Genomic DNA, 15,936 nt, shown 5'->3' on the forward strand with positions numbered 1-15,936 from the left:
TGCAAATAGTGTTGATGGTTGCTATGCAATAGAATATTTTCATATTGTTGTTTTACTGTTATTAAGCACTTTAATCTTAGCTAAAGCTTCAAAGAGCAGACCACTTAGGAGTTTAAATGTTTTAATAGATAGGCTTCTATTACAACCCTGAAATATCTAGAATTTTGCTATCTGATAAATGGCAGACTTCAGCAGGAAGTGAACAAGGTTAACATTTTGGTGATTAAATTTCCACAAAGCAGTTGACATTTTCTAGTAAATTAATCTGCAAATTAAATAACTCTGTGGAATTAGTGCTATGACTCTTTACATGGCAGATCATGTGAAAAAAGTGGTAAGCAGTCAATCCTCTGGATGATAAGGCAGTCAAATATATGAAGCTCTAAATGGCTGAAAAGCCATCACGGATTCTTGAACAATGGCCTTGTGTTTCAGTGTATCTTCCACTGTGGGATTGTGAAATCTTTATTATGTTTGGGTTTTCTTAGAAAATACTTTGTAGCCGCTGAATAAGCTGAAAAGGAAATGAAACTCATTTTTTCTGATAGTTGTCAGTGTGAAGAGAAAGCATTCTCAGGTCAGATCCTTTAAATCAAACATAACTTTGTTTTTAATGTTCTATGGAGATGTTAGTTTTAGTAGAATGCTTTGTATCATTTGCTTGATTTAGTGGCATCTCTTGAAGCATTTTTTCTTCATAGTGGAGTCTTTGAAAGCATTTTTGGAGGGAAAGAATGAAAAAGAGATGAGCAGAGGAAGGGAATTTAAAAATCAGATGATGGCTTGCTGAATTTTAGGGTTTGTACATCTTAAGAGTGAAATTTGCCATGCTGTCTATTTTTCTTTTTCCCCAATGTATTCCTTCTCCTCCCCTTCAATTTCCACCGCTCCCTGCCTTAACAACACATTTCTTTAGAAAGTGTTTTGCCACCTTCTTTCTTGTCTTCCTCACACATCTCTCCTCTGTGTGGTGACTTTGACTATCACCTTTCAAATGAACAGAGAAGTAACTGCCTTCCTAGTCCTACTTGTCCCCTTAATATAGGGAGTGAACTGTCAAGGATGCACTCCCAGTGGGAGAACCTGAGGAAGATGTCATGAGGAAAACTGATGCCTACGGCTAAAATCCTGCTCCTACAAAGTGGGCAGGGGTGTCCTGGATGACTCCTTTCCTGGAACTCCTCTAGAAATTCCCTTTTGGCTGTGCAGAAGTACAAAAGGAGCTTTCGAGTACAAACTCAAAGCAGGGCTACTTAGAGCAGGCAGATGGAGGAGATGTGTCAGCTTGATGATGACAGCAGATGTCAAGCTAGCAATCTGAAAAGGAAGGTAGCAGCGCAGCAGTATTTCTTACCAAAATTTGTAAGGAGAGATGGGGGAGGGGAAATGAAAAATCAAAAGCAGAATAAAAAGAAAGGCAGCATGGAAAAGGAGATACAAATCAGTGCTGCTGACTGGCAGGAGCTCTGAAAGACTATCTCATGCTAAATCTGTAAAGTGGTGCTTGCTGTTAAGTGGAATTATCTAGAGAAATATTTTACTATTAAGCTGTCACAAAGAAAAAGCTTTTACTTCAGGTGCCATATGCCAACTGTGCAATCAGACTTCCAGTCATATATCCTGTGTGTTCTAAAGCTGGGGGACAAGTCTCAGCTGTTTGAAGTTGCTCTTCCATGACACTTGCTTTTACAATACTGGATGTTCAGTTGCTTGCACTGTTGTGAAAGTTGCATTGTTTGGGATAGCATACTTTTATTTCTTGAGAACTTTCTATCTTTGGGTTATTTGGGCTTTTTGTGTTTTGAGGTTTTATACCCTTAAGAACAAACTAAACTGTCAGACCTTCTTTGGTACTCTTTCATATCATAAAGCAATTCAATTAAAAAAAATTTAAAATAAACATAGTTTTTCTGTCTAAGAACATATGCCCATGATGCCTATTATATAAGGGAGATCTTGTGCTTTGTACTAGTGAACAGCTTGATAAAACACACCATAGTGGAAAGTCTCAGGCAGCTTTAACAAAAGAATTTCTTAATTTGTGAATTTCTGCTGTTTTCCTTAGGCCAAATATTTATATACATTTACATCCATTTATTTCAGACCTGTTGATAGTTCTGAACAGTAGCAGAAGTTGATAGTTCTGATACAGTTATTGCAGCGGAGAGGTGACCAGTATGGCTAAGAAAATTACAGATATTTAACCTAATTATATACATCAGCTAATGTTCATGTCATTTAAATAAAAAAAATCTCAGAACTTGCTGTTAAAACTTGGCTTTAGTGTACAAAATTATTGGGAAAAAAAGGCACAAAATTCTGAAGTCTGAAAATTACTTTAGATTTATTAAAGCCATTTTCATTTCATTTTATGTTGGTATGATTCAGCTAAGCCTTTCTCTGGAGCTTTTATATCTTTAGTTGAGGTCTTGGGTCAGTCATGCTGCAAATAATCTTTTTATGAGTAGACTCAAGGCATGTTTACTTTCTGTATACTGATTTAGAAAGAGAAAGCTAATTCTCAGTCCAAACCCAAGCAAGTAGTTGTTCTTGTAATAACTGCCAAAGTTTTCTCTTGTGTACAAGGAGAAAAATGCATAAATTTATTTTTCATAATACATTGCAGAAAAAAAGTGTTTATTGCTTGAAAATTTTGTGGAAAACCCAATTGTGGCACAATTTTCAAATTATCTCCACTAACACAAGTCCTTCATCTCAAGTCCCCAGATTTTCATTGTTTGAGTGAGATCAGTCAGATATTTAGGCATTTGAAGAGATTCTAAGGATACTTTTGTGCATACTTAAGATGCTTCCAAACAAACCAGATCCAAGAATAGCCAACATTTTAAAACCCAAGGATCCTTTCATGTATCAAGCAGAATTATTTTTTTATCTAGTCAGTACTACATAGATATATATATATATATATATTTTTTTTTTTTTTTAAAGCCATTGAAGATGGGAATTGATTCCAGGCAATTTTTGGAATAGGACACACAAAACACACAATGCATGGCCCCTAAGAAATCTGTAGCTGTTTCCTGCTTGAGTCTAAATTTCTGTACATTGATCAAGCTCAGCTGGAGTGTGCTGCTCTAAACACCTCCAACTGAGCAAGGCACCACCCTATTTTTGGCAAGTGTTGCATTTTGTTTTCCAGTTTTGTGGTACTCTTTGTTCCCTTTTATTCCCTCCACCACTCAATCAGTGGTTTATCTTTTGCCTTACTTGAATCTGCTACCTCCTATTACTTCCTTTCTGCCACATCTGCTTCCCCTCACCCTTTATGTCCACTGAAAATTTGTGGTCTTCTGTACAAATCTTCCCATCCCCCTTCTCTGATTTGCCATTTCTGAACATTGTTTTAGATCATCTTGTTCACATCCAGCATGAAATGAGTTCTGTTGGCAGAAAGACACAGTAGCTTTACTGAATGTACTCAAGTTGCCTGAGATTATATGATAAAAAAGAAATTGCAATTTCTGACAAGTAATGCTTTCAGATGTTAAGCCTGAGAGAGCCATGGGGCAGAAAAGTCCTTACTAAAGGCAGATTCCCTTTATTTATCAGTAGCCTGAAACACCATTTTTTTGATATGCCAGATGAACCTGACTTTCTTTTACCACACTCTCATTGCAATTTGGCACTGTCTTCCTTTCACAAAAAACCAAAAACATAAACAAAAGAAAGGCTTCTTTGTTTATTTGCTTTCATTTAGGAGATAAAAATTCATCATCCTGCGCAGAAAAATCCTTTATGCTATAGAGTTACAGGCAGGGGAAGACAATGAAGTATATCTTATTAAATTCAGTATTTATTTTTACATTGAAAGCTGTTACTATCTCTTCCTTTGCTGGCCAAAACAGGGTAAAAATGCTTAGTTAAAAAACCTATGTGCTTCTAGCACAGCGTTTTAAAATTATCTGTACAAAGGAGACTTTTAGTCAATCCATATAGGCAACTGGAAATCTGTTTGAATGCAAGCAGCTAGTTGACACAGCAATGTGCATGGGGACAGGTTTAATGTAAATCTAGAAACTGTTTTGTTATGTTTTATAAATGCTGGACATGAGGAATGAAAAAATTCTATGGTAAATGGGGAATAAAATCAAAAGCTAAAAGCTTAGGGCATATTTCTTTAAAATTTTAGAGTTAGTTATCTAATGAACTGGTGTTATGATGAGATGTGGCACTTCAATTCCCTTTAAAAACAAAAAAACCAACCTAAGCTGATCTTTTGTCACTCTTCAAACAGTAACAATTATTAATGATAAGTTAATACTCCTATTGACATCAATGGGAGGAAGAAGTGTGAAGAAATATTAAAATATTAAGACCGCAGGCAAATAAATGTCTTGTATAATTATTCTATTCTTAGCATCTTGCATTGCAGTAAGTAGCTTAAGCTTTTCAATGCTAATAGCTCATATAAGTTCCATTATAAAACTGCCTTCATCTGAAGTCCTCTGATAATGACATTTACCCTCCCTGTTTTAGCGAGGAACAGTGGAAGCCACTTGCTCTAAAATGTCTGAGGTCAACTGGTTTCTTTTTACTCATAAAGTGTGGCTCTTGCACAGATGGTTGAGAAGGTACAGAATGTTATAGTCATCCCATGTTTAATTGTTTCTGTATGCCTTGGAATTTAAAGAAAATTTAGGATGTATGGCAGTAGCTTTCCCTGTATAATCAGGTTGCTATGGTAAACCTATTATTCTATGCAAAGAAGGAGTATGTTTAGTAAAATGCTGATTCCTTTTCAGTATAATGTGAGCTTCAAATTACTTTTGAATGATTGAATTTGTTTGGTAAGCATTTTATCACAATAGCTAAAAGAAGATCACAGAATAAGGTGTGGCTTCTGATATTTCAGCAGAAGATGCATACTATATAGTTAGCTGTTCAGAAGCAAAAGGACTTTAATTCTTTGTTAAATTATCTCCTTGAGTGAGCCCAATTTACATCATCTAACCAAAATCTCACTACTTTTGGAGGCAGAATATTTTTGTAGCCAGTGCAAAGTGCCATTTATTTAGTGACACCATTAAATTAATTTCTCATGCTGATCTTGTAACATTTGTAAAAGTAAAGGAACTAATAATTTGAGTATCAATTTCAGCAGCAGTGTAATAAACTACTATAATTGTATTTTAAAATATTTAAATACAAAGAAATAGCTCAAAGAAATCCTTTCCTAGAGAAAGGATTGCTGACTGAAGTTTCTGTCTATTTTCAAGATGCTTTCTGAGAAAGTAGGGCCTAAATTCCCTTTGATCTTGTATCTCTTACATGACAAAAATGTGCTTGATCTGCCAGGGTTGGGCTTCCCTCCATTTTTCCGCTGGTGAAGCTGTTGCACATTAACTAAAACGAATAAATATTCCTTGCAGCAGGGACTGAGAGGAGTCTGTTCCCACTGCAGCTCAAGGGACCAGCCACTGGACTCTGACCTATTAAATTAAGCATTACAGAAGATAATGCTTAGTTACAGAACATGCAGGATCCTCATTGCAAGACTTTCCTTTGCTCATTCCTCTTGAGGATTTTCCAACTTTAAAGACTCCTCTAGTCAAAGCAGTTTGCTTAAAATGATTTTACCATCTTGAGGCATCCTTACTATAGCAATGGCTGGCCAGGATGTAACTGCTGAGGGTTCTTCTTGTGTTTATGTCACAGTCTCCACAACAGATGGGTCCTGTTCATCAGGTCCCTCTCAGCCTGCAGGTTCCTGACTGTTCCCTGGGACAGGCTGATGTGGCACTTTTGCAAAAGTGATCAGGTTGCCTAAGGTAAATGCATAAAAAGAGACAAATTGGACTCAATAAAATTCTCTTTATATTTAAGCACTAAGGATTTTTTTTTTCCAACTTCTAATGTTGCTGTCCTTGACAATTAATTATACCTTAGAGAATGCAGGCCAATAGCATCATTTTTTCTGTAGACAATCATATCTTACATTTTGACATGAATACTAAGCACAACTCTATTTCATGATGCAGTAGATCCACTTCCAATAAAAAGTTTCTTTCTGAAACAAATATCCTCATATAATTGACAATGAAACATAGTTTTTAAATTATGCATACAATAAAGGTATTAAGAAGTATTTATTCTACTTCTCTTTTGTATGTCTTTGCTAAAATTCTTGCCCTCTATGTCCTTCTAGATTGAATCCTGCTGCGTAAAATGTCAGCTCAGAAGTGCAATGTTTGTTGAAGCTTGGGAAGATAAGGAGTATAGAAGTTATAAAATGAGCTTGGAAATTTTTTCCATAAGTAAAAAGATCTCTCCCTATTCCAGCTTAATTATACTGTTTTTGTTAAAAAAAAAAAAAAAGCCAAACAAAAAAACTAAACCCCAAAGCCCCACAAACAAATATAACAAATTAAGGGTAGAAGTTGGGAAAATAAGTAATCCTTTGTCAGTACCTTATCCTAAAAGGTTTTATTGTCATGACATCTACAGCTGGAAAACCTTTACTGAGTTTTTCATTAACAGTCCTTTCCCATTCAATAAAATATTTCAGCAAATGCTGGAAAAAAATAATGCAGTGTGTTGTAAACTGTCTGGTTGCATAATGAAAGGCTGCACTTGGAGGATATTTTTTTACTTTCCAGCAATCCTATAAATTTGGGGATTGCCTTCAGTAGAGCAGTGACCAGGCCCAAGCTGAGTTTCACGGATGCTGCGAATAAATTAAATCAATAAGGGCAGCTTTTCTGCATCCTAGTCCATGTCTCTGGTGGCCATTCTTTACCCACAATATCCCTTCCCAAGCCCATCAAACATAAGAGTTTGGTCCATGATTTGTGCAATTTTTAGAACATTCTTTCCCCAGCATTGCATTAATAATTTAAAAACATACAGAGGCAAACTCTTACAATTTAGGGCCCGTTATGTAAACTGAGTTTGTCTCAGATATGTGCAGTGTCCTGGGTATTAATTTTTCCACATCTGGCCATTTAGTACTCACTGCTCTTAGGGGTTTGGAGTGAAATCTGTGGTAACTTGGATAAATCTGTTGTCCCTTTAAGCTCTGGAGAGTACTACTGTAAATAGATTGATGGAAGGGGAGACTGTGACAGAGGTTGTGCTTATTTCCTCAGATCTAGACAAGAAAAATTACAGGGATTCGGCTTTCAAAAACTTGACAGAGTATTTGAAGAATTATTTTTCTGCATGAATAGAGAGTATCTTAGATAGCTCTGTGCATAGACTATTTAATTCTGATCACATTTGTCTTGGTGTTTCTGAGATATGTGCTAAATATTTTAGATCAACTATAGAGGTTAATTATGCAGCTAAGCATGGGCCAGCTCAGTTATGCTAAGTTCAGATCTGAAAAACATGCAATGCTAGTGATTGCTTATTGTTGCCATTTCCACTAAGATTATAACAGTGATATACTTTCCATCTGGTTGCCATGGAGGAGGAATAGTTTTGTTTTGCTGTGTTTTTGTTTGTTTGTTTGTTTTTTAAAATTGTGTTTATGAGTTATACTTTAATCAATGCAGTGTGACTTGTAGTTTATCTTTGGAGTCAGGATGCAGCATAACCTTGGGGTTTATTCAATCTATTTTACTTTACTGAAATCATGACTCTAACAATTATTTATTCTTACAGGGAGATGTGAATGTGGCCAATGCACTTGTTTCCCTCCAGGAGACAACAGAGTTCATGGCAAAAACTGTGAATGTGATGATCGACAGTGTGAAAATGCAGATGGCGATGTCTGTGGGGGTATGTGTTCACTTAATATCACATAACAGAGCAGAATTTAGCAGCATAACAAAACTAAATCCTGACTATATAGCTTTCTGTTCCCCTTGGTTTTATAGTGTAATGTCAGTGTAGACTATTTAGATCATTGATTGGTAATAAGATGGCAGATTTTTGTTAGAAACAAGCACTAGAAATATTGAACATGTTAGAGAATATTTATTTTAAGACTTTAGGTATGCTAACACATAAATGGAAGTGCTGTATTCCATCAGTTCCATCAGACACTTATACAAAAACCTAAAACATTAGGTAGCCTTACATTGTGTTTAGCTGTGATGCTTTATTGAGGGTGTTGTAATAAACCTAAAGGGACTGATGACCAGTAAAACATTTAAATATATTGTGGTCACTAAGAATGATATGCCTGTTTTCTAAGAAAGTGTCAAAATATGTTATGAAAGAATGTAAAATGCTTGAGAGACAGTGTCATAGTAATTGTAGATGCAGATGGTTTATTTTAGTGTTGACAGTGAAAACCTTACATTGTGATATTTCAGTAAAGCATGTTGGTGTTCAGCAGTATTTAAAGGTAGTTTTGGATATGTAAGTGCATGCATACGATATGGTATTTTATAAGCAGCCAAATAATATTTATCATTAATGCTCTTTTTCTAGTTTTTATGTGATTTCTTTTTAAAATTATTCTTTGATTCTAAATGTTAACAAAGTTGGTGGTATGAACAATGGCACATTGTATTCTATTTCGTATTTCTTTGAAGAAAAAGAATTTATTGCTTCATTTTCCTCACGTATATAAAAATTCTGGCTACAGGGAATATTCCTTCAAGGTGTCTGCCATGCAGAATATAGACATATATAGAAAATTTTGACTTGAATGTCTAACCAGCCATAAAAATAGTTAACAACATTCAGAGTAATTCAATAATATGAGTGTATAGAAAAAAAAATTTGAGATTTAATTTTGTGTAAAAGACATTGAAAAAAAGCACTGAAAGTCTGTTTCATATTTGTTAGATATTAAATAGTTGGGACATAAGATTCATCATCATCCATGATAAAAATATCTCTTCTGTTGATGTCACTCATGTTTTACATTATTAGTATCCCTCTCTTTCTTTTGGGTTTGTCTATGCTTCTGTCTCAGCCTGAACTTCCTGAAATATCTTGCTGAACTGCTTATTCCTTTATCCTCCATTGTCCTCTTTTCCTTGCTATTTTTCTACCACTGTTGCTGCCTAGGCAATCACAGTAAGGACATAAGCCCTTGCTAGTAAATCTGCCTTCAGAGCATTATAAGCTGGACTGTGTGGGGTCTGACAGTGAGCGCTGAGTGCCTGTAAGCACCAAGAAGGAAGACCCGTGTTTTCAGGCTAAGTGCATGCTGAAAGGAGAGATGTGAATGACTGCCTAAATGATTTGAATAAGAATTGTTACTGGCCTTCTCCAGCCAGCAGAGACTGATTAATGGCTTGCTTTCCAGACCAGCTGTCCATGCAACGATAGAAAGACATGAGGTGAAAGCTGTGATGAATCAGGGTACAGCTGAATGAGATCCCATGGCCATGTTTCTGCAGGATGGTAGTGAGTCATTCACTTAAAAATTCAGCTGTCCATCAATGCAGTACCAAGAATAGAGACTTAATGTCTCCACAAAGACAGAGGTTGCAGGAGGACTCAGCATAGATTTCACAGCACTCTGCTATTAGAAATTGATTCATATAATTATGGAATCACAGAACAGTTTGGGTTGAAGGGGACTTTTAAAGATCAGCTAGTGCAACCACCCCTGACATGGGCGGGGAACATTTCACTAGCACCAGGCTGCTCAGAGCCCCATCCAACCTAGCCTTGAACATTTTCAGGGGTGGGGAATCCACAGCTCTTGGAAACCTGTTGCAAGTCTCAACACTCTAATCATAAAAAAAAAATCTCTTCCTTGTGTCCAACCTAAATCCATTATCTTTCCGTTTAAAACCATTACCCCTTGTTCTGTCACTACAGACCCTGGTAAAAAAATCTCTCTCCTTCTTTCTTATATTCCCCCTTTCTAACATTGAAAGGTCACAGTAAGCCTTCTCTTCTTCAGGCTAAACAACCTCAGTGCTCTCAGCCATAAGAGGGGTGCTCCATCCCTCTGATCATTTTTGGGGATAGTCTCTGGACCTGCTTCATTTCTTCCTTGTACTAGAGACCACAGAGCAGGCTGCAGTGCTCCAGGTGGGGGTCTCACCAGAGTGGGGTGGAGGGGGAGACTCACCTTCCTTGACCTGCTTTCCAGGTCTTTCCTTCATGTTTCTTTTTCTGTGCCTCTGTACATGGACTTGATATGCTAAGACTGGAGTAGGTGCCTCTTGCAGCCTTTTTGAGATAGAGATGTTCTACCTAATGGCCCTTGCCCTACTGTTCAGGTTTTTTGATTATGTAAGATTTCCTCAGGTGTACTTCAGTGTTGATCTACAGAAGTATTTAAAATCACATTTGCTTTGGCTTCTCTTGGTTCTTTGAGTCTTTCATGGGCAAGTTAAGTGTTTTTGGTGTGCACACATGACCAGAGAATCACATTTGCCATCACAAGTCCTTGGCAATGCTTTTGTTGCTCTTTTACACCAGGCTTGATATTTACTCATCCTGTAACTTGGTGAGACATACTTCTCTCTGCCATCTGAGGTTATGGCAGAGCTGCTTGCTACAGATGTTTCCTAAGGTTTCAAGCAGTATTTGTTTCCTTTCTGTGTCCAGTCATGTTTTCCAGTGATTTCATCATTAGCTGCTCCACCTTGCTGGGTCAACTACTGTCCATTAAGATTTTTTTTCTCTTTCAGGATTGAGGGCAAGCAGACAGGAACTCAGAAAAACAGTAAAGATCAGTTTGAAATGGATTTGATAATGCTGCTAACTCCCTTCAATTTGTTCTCTGGATGATTATTGGCCTAGCTATGAGTTCTTGTCACAGCCAAGTAGCAGCCATTAAAGGAATCCAACAAAATATTTGCTTCCTCTGCATACCACAAGTTCCTGTAGAATTATTCTGATTAAGAACTCTGCAATGAAACTAAACCAAACCAAAATAGTAAAAAGTTGGTTGAAACTAGGATCACTAGCAAAGGCTTAAACTTGTAACAGGTAACTCATACATAACAAGATAGGCATACTTAACAAGACTCTTCTGTATTTCTATGGATGTACCAATTTTTTATTACATCAATCTGTCATTCTGTGCTTCAAATAGTGGGCCATCAATAAGAACATTAGCTTTGATAAGGCCTCTTAATGTTTATTCATAAGTGTTTGCACTGTCTTTAACACTAAGAAACATCTAAGACTGGTTATTCCAGTAAACCTGGTCTTTGTCACTCGTGACAGTGGAATACTTTAAGTCTGATTTCTTTCTTTTCAAGAGAGAATTCCATTTTGGTGACTTTTTAGCTAATTATTTTGGTCAGAGCACATAAAAATAAAATCCTCACCAAAATGCAACCCTAACAATGTGGGGAATTTAGCTGTGTCATGCCACATCAAAGAGTAAATGCAGATTATCTTTTTTTTGTTTCATACCAATGCCTTTAGTTATCATTAGATTGAAATTCCAGTTATACTAAAAAGGCTTCCAGAAGCTGGAGGAGTTGACTTATTCTTGGAGCAAATGCTGAGGTAATTTTTATTTCTCTCCTTACTCAGATTTGCCTTCACACCTCTATCTTCTCTAAGTGTAAAAAAACAGTGCTGCAAAAACTCTACTTGGGATTTTATGGGAGGGGAAGTTCATATTTTTTTAGGAAATCCACTAATAAATTAATTTTCCCCACTCAGACACAGCTTTTGTTGATTTCATCCTCTTGCATTCTCATGCCCAAATACAACCATCAAAGAGTCTGCATATAATAGTTTGGTCAGGATTCCTTGTGTGTGGCACAGAACATGGATAAGAGATACTAACCATCAAGTTTTTGGTAGGTCTTTTTATTTCTTCTCAACTGACAATTAAAAACTGGACTTTAAATACACCTATTATAAATTCAGGACCCAAAAGTTAGGGTGATCCTTTTGACTCTCAATTTTTCTTACTTTTATCTCTGTAAACTTGAAGAAAGTCTGGTACCTGTCTGGTACCTGTTGTCTGTGCTTCCTGATTTTTGGCATTCTTAGTTCTTGACATTCTTAGTTTCTGACGTGCTGTTCTTGTTGGAGTTATGAGGAAAAGAATGACACAAGTTTTTTCTGCATTGACATCTTTTGTTGTTGAGCACACACACTTCTGCCAACAATTCATCATGAAATTCATCATATTGTTGTTCTGTGAGAGTGCAGACCTTCTGATTTTGACAAAATAACACATTCCTTAGTTTACTCCTGTGAATGTGTTGCGGCTTATCAGTGCAGGTCATTTGATCTCATTCTGGGGTTTCTTCTAGCACTTACTGACACATTTTCATCCATGCATCATTTGCACCAGTATTAAGATTTCCAACGTTATTCTCTATGAATTGCCAGAGAACAAGGGAAAATATTAAGTTTATAAGGCATACATAGAACTTAAGCCACAATTCCCAGCTTTCTAGTGGTTTAAACTTTTAAAACTGAGACAGAAACTTCCATATCACATTCTTATAGTGATGGATTCTAGGATTGCACAGTCATCACCAGGATGTACAATGGTAAATCTCCCTCTCGAAACCTGGTATAAGTTGTCCCTAATTGCCATGTTCCTTTGAATATAAAATTTTCATTACCATCCAGCCAGGCTAAATAATTGGATTCAGAGGAATCCAAAAGGTCTGCCTTTTTGCGCTTTTTTTTCCTTTTTTTGGAACATAAGATATACAACAGGAAATGTAAAATCTTTCTTTTTTTCTGAAAGTCCTGGGTCCATGCTACAGAAATCATGAATGACATTTATTTTTCTTATCTTTTCAGTGGAGCAAAAGCATGATATTTTCAGATAGCATGTTCTTATGAGAACCAGTAAGACCATAACCACAGAAATGAGAGAGCTATGATTAATTATATGCTTCATTAAGCAAAGCTAAGTATGGTACAGTTGCTGTCAGACAATTTTCTCATTTCTTGCACTAATGTTGATCCACAGAAACAGAAGTATATAAGACATTTCTAGAACTCTCTAATATATTTTAAAACAAATTAGGAAAGGCAAATAATACCTGTCACTCTCCAAAAAAAAGACAGGTTTTGGCACTGACTGGTCTGAGAATTCAGAAATATGACTCCTGAGTCTACCATGGCTTCTCCAGCTATACAGCATATAATTTCAAAGTCTTCAGGGACCTAAATGAAAGCATTTTTTATCACCTGTGTTCCCAAGACTACCCTTGCCTGACCCCACCTTGGCTCCACAAGGACACAGGAGTGCCTGTCTGGCTGCTGCCAGCATGAGGATGTCCTTGGTGCCTTAGGGCATGTCCAGTGCCACAGGGCATCTGAATTGAGTCTCTAATTTCTCTGAGGTTCCTACCATGTTAAAATAAAAGTTTATATCCTATCCACCAGTTCTTTCATCTGTTCTATTGAAAAGTCTTTAGAGCAGGGACCATATTCTTCTGAGAGAGGAATCTGAAGAACACATAATTGTTGCAGAATTCTGTACTATGTATAGATAGTGAATATACCATATAGATATGCTCTATATATATGTATCAACAGAGAATTTTTATTATGGCATTTGTTATTGAAAAATGTAGTTTATTCTCCTGGGGAAAAAAAAATTAAAAATCCAGAAAACCAAACCAACAGTTCATACATGTTTACTGAGTAAAACTGGTGCTAACAAAGGTGAAAATGATGGTATAAAGAGTGGCAAACTCATAGTCTAACTGGAAAAAAATGAATGTGAATTAGGGCTTTATTCTGACAATTCTAAGAGGAGAGTTAATGATTCAGTGCCTGTGTCCTTGTGTTTAACTGCTTCATCCTAGCTCTGAGGCTCATCCAGAGGTAGAAACAGATAAATTCAAAAGGACCAGTTGGTATTAGATCCAAGAGGGATGGCTGCAGCTAGTACAGATAGTAATGGCATTGCACAGTCTGTATTAAATAAAATTAATTTTAATTATTTCTAATTTTTTTTTAAATGCACTTCAGATTTATGTCCTGGTCACTCAGACATTTGTGTAGGTGTATGAAAAGTCAACACTTTAAATAGATGCACAGAGAACTAAGTTTGTTTAGCTTTTCATATAGCATAAAATATGATTCAGGTTTGCAAAAAGCATTTTAACTTAATCTTTCTGCTCAAATGAGCAATAGAGAAATTGCTAGTACATTAACATTCAAGCTGATTAATAGATATTAATTTTGTGACTCCAAAAGGGGCTTTCCTATTGAACCTCTTTTATTAGGCTTTAAATAGCCATTCCACTATTCCCATGCTTCCCCTACACTGAATTCCGTGCTCTTTGCACAGCAAAAGCCTGTCTCTGAGCAGGCCATGCTCTCAGAACTCCTAAGAGTTGAAGCCCACACCAACATCTCTTGAAAGTTTGTTCCAATAGTCATCGCCCTTGTTCAAAATGCTGGTTCATTTCTCATATGATTTTGTCTGTGTCAGGTTTTCTCTCTTGTTTTGTCTTTCTCTTGTAGTTTGAGAATACCTGTTCTCATACCCTCTGAATTCCTCAGAACTTTTTAGTAGCCTTCCAAGTTTTGCCAAAATCTCTTCAAACATGGATATCACGGAGTTGCAGGACTTTAACACCATCTCATCAATGCTCTAATTTTACTCCTCCTCACTTTTCTCCATGTGAGAATGACATTGGCCTTTCTTGCTGCAGTGTTTCACTTGAAGGTGCTACTGAGGTGCCTGACTGCTGTGTTACTCAAACTGGAGCCACAGTCCACCTTCATTAAACTTAGACAAGACTAACTGACCTACTTTGAAAATGTAATAGACACTCAGTATTTTAATTCACATTTATATTCGTTTTCTCCAGCTGCAGTTGTTACAACTGTTCTGGTCTTCTGGTATTCAGTAAAAAACAAAAAATAAAAATCAGTGCTCCAAGAACATTTTTAGTAGCTCGTTTAGCATATTTGGGCAGGGTAATGAAGCCTGCTCACCTTGAAATATTTCTTGCAGATATATGTGGTTTAATATTCTCTTCTGTTAATAATATAGTGGAAAGTCCTGTGATTTAGAAGGAAAAATAAAAATGGAAATCCTGTTTCTATTTAAATACAGAGAAAAATATTTGTTTCATTTTCTGTGGTGTTCTATATCAGGGATCCTGTGTTATGCTGTAATTTTTCATATTCTTATTACACTTTTAAAAAGTTTTATTTTTCGTCCATTTAAAAATACATTATATTTAATTTGTTAGAGAAACTTCTGTTCCTGAGGTGCCAAATTTTGCTTGGGTCTGGCCTCAGTTTGCTCTTCAGGAACATCATCTGTTTGTAATAGTTAGCCTGTAAATAAGAACCAGCTTCCTCTGTAATGATTACTTCACCTTCTCACTGTGCTGGTGCTCCCCTGTAGTGTTGCCTTTTGTATTACAAAATGATTGTGAAGGTTTTTGGGGAACACCAACAACAGCTGCATGAGTAATCCTAAACCAAAATTTCCTACAACACAATTTCAATTCCAGGCCTGGCAAGTAATAGTTCATCATGGTGCCCAGTTTGGTTCAGGTTGGTTTGGGTTATAATGAGCCCCTGCTAGTAATCTTCTGTATCTTGCTTTTTTGCTGAATTCATATTTCACATTTAAATCTCGTGGTTATTTGAGTTAGAATTCTAAGCAAAATGACAGACACCATCTTTTGACACCATCCTTTATGTCTTCTTTGCCTCTCCCACACCAAAGTCTTTATTCTTTGAGATAAATATTTAAAACATTGTTGATTATTTAAGGTTCATTAACATAGCTTTTTATGAATAAGCATTTGCAATGCAATTTGTTTGTGATTTTAACTGTTTTCTGTTAGGTCTGAAATATTGATAGACCAACACTTCTCAGTATATATGCTTAATCCGTATGGTTAGATGTAAAGAAAAATATTTATCTGAAGAACTCCAGCCAAAATGAATTGCTTAACATGATAAAAGATTGATTTAACTATTCAGATTAGCCCTTTCTTCTGTGATGTGCAAGGAGGATATTCACAACTAGACCATGTAAAGCAGTTGTTCTCAGGCTACCACACTCACATGAGATAGCTTAGATTTAACAAGCAGTGGGCT

General features: G+C 36.3%; 1 protein-coding gene across 1 annotated transcript in view; it reads left to right on the plus strand.

The window, feature by feature from the left end:
* Nucleotides 1-15,936, plus strand: part of ITGBL1 (integrin subunit beta like 1) — a 124,197-nt gene that overhangs the window by 98,991 nt on the left and 9,270 nt on the right. Inside the window, exon 8 of the mRNA XM_009085328.4 lies at nt 7,624-7,740. Coding sequence (XP_009083576.3) covers nt 7,624-7,740 — 117 coding nt within the window. The remainder of the gene's footprint in view (nt 1-7,623; nt 7,741-15,936) is intronic.

The sequence above is a fragment of the Serinus canaria genome, chromosome 1, assembly GCF_022539315.1.
Source record: "Serinus canaria isolate serCan28SL12 chromosome 1, serCan2020, whole genome shotgun sequence".
NCBI lineage: Eukaryota > Metazoa > Chordata > Aves > Passeriformes > Fringillidae > Serinus > Serinus canaria.